This window comes from Tupaia chinensis, unplaced genomic scaffold, assembly GCF_000334495.1.
Source record: "Tupaia chinensis unplaced genomic scaffold, TupChi_1.0 Scaffold138060_1, whole genome shotgun sequence".
Classification (NCBI taxonomy): Eukaryota; Metazoa; Chordata; class Mammalia; order Scandentia; family Tupaiidae; genus Tupaia; species Tupaia belangeri.
This window is the reverse complement of record NW_006197961.1, coordinates 93,848-101,461: the sequence shown is the minus strand read 5'-3', so window position 1 is coordinate 101,461 and position 7,614 is coordinate 93,848. Positions and strand designations below refer to the sequence as shown.

At 43.4% G+C, this 7,614-nt stretch overlaps 2 protein-coding genes across 2 annotated transcripts in view; both read left to right on the top strand.

The window, feature by feature from the left end:
* Positions 1-3,170, top strand: part of LOC102503324 (zinc finger protein 709) — a 26,640-nt gene extending 23,470 nt beyond the window's left edge. Inside the window, exon 4 of the mRNA XM_014592636.2 lies at positions 311-3,170. Coding sequence (XP_014448122.1) covers positions 311-1,784 — 1,474 coding nt within the window. The 3' untranslated portion in view covers positions 1,785-3,170. The remainder of the gene's footprint in view (positions 1-310) is intronic.
* Positions 3,171-4,749: 1,579 nt separating this feature from the next.
* LOC106733156 (zinc finger protein 700) overlaps positions 4,750-7,614 on the top strand; it is an 11,994-nt gene continuing 9,129 nt past the window's right edge. Inside the window, exon 1 of the mRNA XM_014592637.2 lies at positions 4,750-4,859. The gene's annotated coding sequence lies outside the window, so the exon portion shown is untranslated. The remainder of the gene's footprint in view (positions 4,860-7,614) is intronic.

The window sequence follows — 7,614 nt, the reverse complement described above, 5'->3', positions numbered from 1 at the left end:
ATACCATACTGGTGGGGCCAACTGGTGACATGGTGGTTGGGGTGGCTGACCAATTCAAGTCCCAAACATGGCAGTTTAAAAAACATCCAGGGTGGGGCCACCAGGTGGCATAGTGGTTAAGGCACTGGACTCGCACATGGCTGACTGCAGTTTGAGTCCTGAACCTAGCGGCTTGCTTTCTAATTTTCCCTCTCTCTGGTGAGTGCATGTGCCCTATTGCAAATTTTAAAATAATGTAATAAATGAAAATAAGCAAATAAAATTTCTTTTAAAATAACTCACGTCTAATAATGATTTTTATTTTTCGCAGACATTGTATGTTAGAAAGACTCTGTGAAAAGGAACAGGCCCATGGAGAAACCTTCAGCCCGATTTCAGATCACATTTTGAAGGAGAAAAATCCTGCTGTAAACCTACATGAAAGCAGTATGTGCGAAGAAGTGTTTACTGCTCCCTTATATTTCAATAGGCACCTCATAGCTCACACCGGACAGAAGCCACATGGGAATCAGGAACACGGAGAGAAGCCATATAAATGTAAGGAGTGCGGGAAAGGTTTTAGTTATCGGAAATCCTTTCTAAATCATGAAAGGAATCACATTGGAAGAGAACCTTACATATGTTGGGAAGCCTTTGATTATCCCAGTTTATTTCGTAGATACGAAAGTAGTAACATGGGAGACAAATCCTACGAAGGTGACGAATGTGAGAAATTGTTAACTTTTCTCACAAGTGTTCAACGCAGCATGACAAGGCGCACTCTAGACGGGCCTTACTCGTGTAAGGTATGTGGGAAGGCCTTTCAGTTCCCCAGTTTGTTGAAAATCCATGAAAGAACTCACACGGGTGAGAAGCCCTATGAATGTAAGAAATGTGGGAAGTCTTTCAGTCGCTCTGGTTCCTTTCACATTCACGAGAGAACTCACACTGGAGTGAAACCCTATCTGTGTAAACAATGTGGCAAAGCGTTTGATTATCCCAGTTACCTCCGAGACCACGAAAGGACTCACAGTGGGGAGAACCCTTATGAATGTAAGGAATGTGAGAAAGCTTTCATTTCTCTCGCGAACCTTCGAAGACACATGATCAGGCACACTGGAGACGGGCCTTACAGGTGTAATGTGTGCGGGAAAGCCTTCGAATTCCCTAGTGCACTGCAAGTCCACGAAAGAACTCACACTGGCATAAAACCCTTCGAGTGTGAGAAATGTGGGAAAGCCTTTAGTCAGTCCAGTTACTTGCACATACATGCACGAACCCACACTGCAGAGAAATTACACCAGTGTAAGAAATGTGGCAAATACTTCAGTCTGTCCAGTTATTTACAAAAACACGAAAAGACTCACAATCGAGAAAAACCCTATGAGTGTAAGAAATGTGGGAAAGCCTTCCGTCTTCCCAGTTACTTACACAAACATGAAAGAACTCACGCTGGCAAGAAATCCTACCAGTGCGAGTATTGTGGAAAAGTGTTCAGTTATGCCAGTTTGTTTCATATACACAAGAGAACTCACACTGGCGAGAAACCCTATGCGTGTCAGAAATGCGGGAAAGCCTTCAGTCAGTCCAGTTACTTCCACATCCACGAGAGAATCCACACGGGTGAGAAACCCTATGCATGTAAGAAATGTGGGAAAGCCTTCAGTTACCCCAGTTCCTTTCACCTACATAAGAGAACTCACACTGGAGAGAGACCCTATGAATGTCAGAAGTGTGGGAAAGCCTTCATTCTGTCCAGTTACTTACAGAAACATGAAAGAACTCACGCCGGAGAGAAACCTTAGTGTGCGCAGTGCGGGGACCTCTTAAGTCCAGTTACTTTGGCATGTATGAAAGATGAGAAATTCTGTAAATGTAAGAAGTACAGGGAAGCCTTTAGTCCTTCCAGTGTTGTCACATATGTGAGTGGGACACACACTGGAGAAAAAACCCAGTGACTGGCGGGAATTTAGAAAAGCCTTCTATTCTCAAAGTCCCTCTCACACATAATACCCTCACAGTTACTCTCCGATGCATAAGAGAACACGTGTTGTACTGGAGGGAGATCGTGTGATTGTGAGGAATGTGTGAAAGCACTCAGTTATATTAGTAACTAACACAATAGGACTCACAGTGGAGGAACGCCCATGGCGATACATGGGAGTCTAGTCGTCCTAGTGACTTACAAAAACGTGAAAGAACCTGTACTGTATGGAAACCCTGTTAATGCAAGGGATGCCGGGAAGCATTTTGTTATCCCGGGTCCCTTAAAAGACATGCTAGATCTCACACTGGAGAAAAACCTTACTGATAAAGAAGAAAGTGGTAAACCCTTCATTTTCTACAGTTCCTTTGGATTCCTACTGGGAAAAAAAAAAAATACAAATGTGAGGGAGAGCCCTCATTTGTTTCAGTTCTTTTTCAAAAGAGGAAACAGCTCATAATAGAAGGAAACCATCAGGAGAGATTATAGGAAACTTACCTCCTAACAGTTACTGGGCTGTGTAGGAGATTGCCTGGTGCGGGGAACACCCGGACACGTAGAGTATGCAGAAGCACTTAGTCTTCCCGTAGAAAATGCTAAGGACCACCCAGCGGACAGCCGTCTTTACAATAAAGCAATGCAGAAGTCAGCCCACACGGAAGATTGAAACACCACAGATGTGAAAAATAAAAGAAAGTCTGCGGCTTTAACACATACTTTTGAAGCCCTATGTGAAATGCCAATGTAGAGAGGGCCTATCAATGCAAGTAATAGGAAAAGCCTGGTGCAAGTAAATTTGGGTATACTAGCTCTAGAAAAGACGAACCTGAAGAAACAGAATTTATAAATATATTGTTCTTACAAGTAGCTCTTAAAATAGGTTTCTACACAGTGGATGCCTATATTTTTAACGTACATTGAGGTGACCTAATTTTAATCTTGTAAGTAATGTTTAATAGTGTGCACATTTAATAGGTTGGCTTTTTTATTTATTTATTTTTCTTACCCTTGAGTCTTGTTTCTAAATTTTTTCTCATTCCGTCTTTCATTTTCATTTTTTTTTTTAAAACTTTGGTCATTTTCTGCGAGACGGGCGTCTTTGTCAGGATCCTGTCCTGTCGTGACTCCCTCCTCCCTCAATCGCTTGCACCTCCCTTCCAGGCAGGCGAGATCATGGGTGTGCATGCTCCTTTTTCGGGTTGACCTGTGATCCAAATCCATTCCAGGCAGGCGAGATCATGGGTGTGCATGCATGCTCCTTTTTCGGGTTGACCTGGGATCCAAAACCCTGGTTCTCCATGTGGCTACAGCACCCCCAAATGGTGCCCCACTGCGGCTGGTCCTCTTCCATGTTGCAGTGCAGTAGTTTCATTGGTTAATCAAACTGTATTTGTAAGACATAGGTAGGTTTAATTCTTATGTAATTTTCATAAACTTCTGTAAATAACGGGCCATTGAGAAGTGAGTGGTGGCTACTTGTTCGGGATTTTCTGCCAGTTTTATGTACCATATTCTATCTAGGTATCCTTTTTTATATATCCTTTGCCTTTTTTCTTATTCAAATAACTTTTTTTTAGCATAAAGGTTATTTTTTTCTTGCCAATCAAGAGTTGGTATTGATTAGTAATTGTCTAATATTAGATAACCTTAGGTGAATTGTTTCCATGTTTCCTGTTTAGTCTTTGTAATTTTTTAGCCGTTGCTTTCATAATTGATAATTGACTTTGCATTAAGAATCCAAACCTGGGAATGCACAATAAAGTCTTGAGTTGAATTAGATCTCTGGATTGCGGTATGTCTGTTGGTAATCTTGGGAATCAGATTTTCCAGAATCCATTCCCTTTATGGATCAACCATGGCAGCTGATAACTAAAGGAGGAAACTATTTTAGGGTTGGAATTTTCATCCCATCTTTGCCTATGGTTCCTGTACTCACTGGAGAAACAGAAAGAAAATAAGAAATCACCCCCACAGAGCGTATGGCCTTGTCATAATGTCTTCTCCATTCTCCTCGTGGGATTTTGGGCACACATGCATACACACAAACACGCTGTGTTCTTCAGTCTCCCATGTCTAGAACTTGAACCACAGTGTTGGCCATGCTGAATCCAGCATCTTAACTTCTTTGCTACCTTTTGGCCCCGTATTTTATTTATTATTTTTAAAAGTTATTTAATTTTTTTTTTAATTTGACCAAAGAGACAGAAAGAACAAGAGAAGAGGAAAGTGAGAAAGCAAGCCACTAGGTCTAGGAGTAGAACTGTGGTTGCCCATGTGGGAGTCTAGTACCTTAGCCACTATGCTACTTGCTGGCTCCTATTTATTTTTAAAGAATTATTTAACTTTGGGGCCAGCAGGTGGCGTGGTGGTTAAGGCGCTGGACACTGTTTGAGTCCCAGACCTGGTTGCTTGCTTTCTCACTTTCTCTCTCTCTCTCTCTTTCTCTCTCTCTCTCTCGTCAAATTTAAATAAATAAATGAATAAATAAAATTCTTTAAAAAAAAAAAAAAGAATTATTTAACTTTATTCATTTTAATTTGACAGAAGAAGACAGAGAGAGGTAAGGTGAGAAAGCAAGCCACCTGGTCCAGGAATCAAACCATGGTCGTCCATGTGCGAGTCCAGTGATTTTAACCACCGCGCCACCTGCTGTCCCACATTTTATTTATTTTAATTGCCAAAGGGCACACACACTCACTGGAGGTAGAGGCAGAGGGAGATCTTCTGAAGTAAGATCTTTCCTTCTGTAACCCTAAATTGGGATATTTTAGGGTTCTGTCTCCTTTGAGGATGTGACCGAAATTCACCAAGAAGGAGTGGGCTTTGCTGAATTACACTCAGAAGAATCTCTGTAGTGATGTGAAGCAGGAAACCATCAGAAACCTGACCTATCTGGGTAAGTAAGAATAACGTCTTTGGGGTTAGCAAGTGGCATGGTGGTTAAGGGCACTGGACTCCCACGTGGCTGACCGTGGTTCAAGTCTTGGACCTGGCAGCTTGCCTTCTCACTTTCCCACTCTCTCTCTCTCTCTCCCCCCCCATTGCTCTGTCCCTCTCTGGTAAAATTTAAGTAAATAAGTAAAGTTAAAAAAATAATCTTCCCGGGAACCAGCAGTTAGCATTATGGCTATGTCGCTGGACTCCCACGTAGTCAACTGTGGTTCGCATCCCAGACCTGGTGGCTTAGAACTCACGCCGGGTGTGTGTGCATGCGTGCCCAAGATCCCGAGAGGGGAATGGAGGAGAAGGGATTGCGGTGTGGCCATCCCCCCTGGGGGGTGATTTCTCACTTTCTGTCTCTCTGTCTCTGTCTGTCTGGGGAGCGCACGCGCCCTATAGCGAAAACCTCTCCAAAAAAAAAAAAATCTTCCCGTCACAAGTCAATCAACACTTTTTTGCATACCACCTTCTAGCGTGCAGAGGAAAGGGGGAACACTTTGGTAAATAAATTAGGCATGACCATGATACATCATGAATATGAAATCAATATGTTTCTTTTTTTAAAAAAGGAATTATTGAATTCATTCATTAATTTTTTTTTTCACATGAGTTTTGCCAGAGAAAGAGAAGGAAGGAGAGAGAGAAAGTAAGCCACCAGGTCCAGGATTCGAACTGTGGTCGGCCAAGTGAGAATTCTAGCACCTTCACCACAACACCTGCTGGCCTGAAATCAATGTTTCTTGTAGTGTAATAATTCATAAGGATTTTTCTGGGTCTACATTTTAAGAATAAAACAGGAAGAAAAGAACATTGGGGTTGAATACAAAAATAATGTCAAAAGAATTAAAAGGTAATTTTCAGGGACGGCAGGTGGCCTGGTGGTTGTGGATGCTGGGCTCCCACATTGCTGGCTGTGGTTTGAGTCCTGGACCTGGCAGCTTGCCTTCTCCCTTTTGCACACTCTCTCACTCTGTCCCTCACTGGTCAAACTAAAATAAAGAAACAAAGTTAAGTAAAATATTTTTTAAAGATAATTATTTATTTATGATTTCACATTAATTTTGCCAGAAAGAGAGAGAGGGAGAAAGCAAGCCGCCAGGTCTAGGATTTGAACCACAGTCAGCCATGTGGGAATTCCAGCGCCTTAACCTACTGGCCCTGAGTTATATAATTCTTTAAAAAAAATAAAAATAAAAAACCACAACTTTATTTTCTCTCCTAAGAGAAAGCTGTCTCCGTTCAGAGAACCTTACAATGTCTTTAAAATTTCTTTTTTATTTATTTTTTTAAATTTCTGGGGGCATGTGTGCTTGCTAGAGACACAGAGACATAAGGAATAGCCACTCTGCAACCCCTTTTCCTCCATCTCCCCCTCTTGGGATTTTGGGCATGATACACCCATATGCTTTTCAAGCTGCTGGATCTGAGACTAGAACTGAAGGGTTGAGAATGAGCCTCCTTAACCACCAGGCCACAGAGGTAGCCCCTATGTTAGCAGTTTTTAAAAAATTTAGTGAGAGGTTTGTGCTACAGGGCATCTGTGCTCACCAGAAAGACAGAGACAGAGAAACAGGAAGGGAGAAATCACCCCCCAGGGGGGATGGCCACACCACAATCCCTTCTCCTCCCTTCTCCTCTCAGGATCTTGGGCACGCACGCACGCACACACACCCAATGTGAGTTTAAGCCACCGGGTCCGGGACTTGAACTGTGGTCGACTACATGGGAGTTCAGCAACATAGCCATTATACTAACTACTGGTCCCCTGTTAACACTTTAACACAAACATTTTAATAAGCCCATCTTTAAGGGTTTTTTGGGTTTTGTTTTTAAAAAGATTTATTTATTTAACTTTAATTGTTACTATTATTTTTAAATTTGACCAGAGAGAGAAAGAGAGGGAAAGTGAGAAAACAGTTACCAGGTCCGGGACCTGAACCGCACTTGGTATGTGGGAATCCAGTGCTCTTAGCCTCCATGCCACCCTCTGACCCCATGAAGTTGTTTTTTCAAGAAGTTTTCACCAGAGGCCAGCAGGTGGTGTGGCAGTTAAGGTGCTGGGCTCCCACAGGGCTGATGGTGGTTGGAGTCCCAGACCTGGCGGCTAACTTTCTCACTGTCCCTCTCTCTGTCTGTCTGTCTCTAGTGAGTGAACAGCCCCTAGGGCAAAAACCTAAAAATAAAAACTTTCACCCAAAATATATATTTGAACGGTGACATGAATGGTAAGTGTTTAGGGAACCAGCAGTTAGCGTAATGGCTATGTCGCTGGACTCCCATGTGGTCGACCGCGGTTCGCGTCCCAGACCCAGTGGCTTAAAACTCACGCCAGGCGAATGTGCGTGCGTGCCCAAGATCCCCAGAGGAGAATGGAGGAGAAGGGATTGCGGCGTGGCCATCCCCTCTGAGGGGTGATTTCCTGCTTTCTGTCTCTCTCTGTCTGGCGAGCACACGCGCCCTACAGCAAAAAAAAATAAAATAAAAAACAGTGCCCCACATTAAAAAAAAAAAAAGAAGAAAAAAAAACCCTACTGAGCTAGGTTTGCCAGGGTTCCTCTGATCACTCAAGTGCCCTAGGGGCGGGGCCGGGGAAACGGCCCAATCAGGGGTGGGGCGGGGCCTACAAGCAGTCCAATCAGGCGCGCCTCCGGGGGGAGGGGGCGGTCCCAACGCCGCGGGGCGGCTTCCTTTTTCCTCCCGGCGGCGCAGGG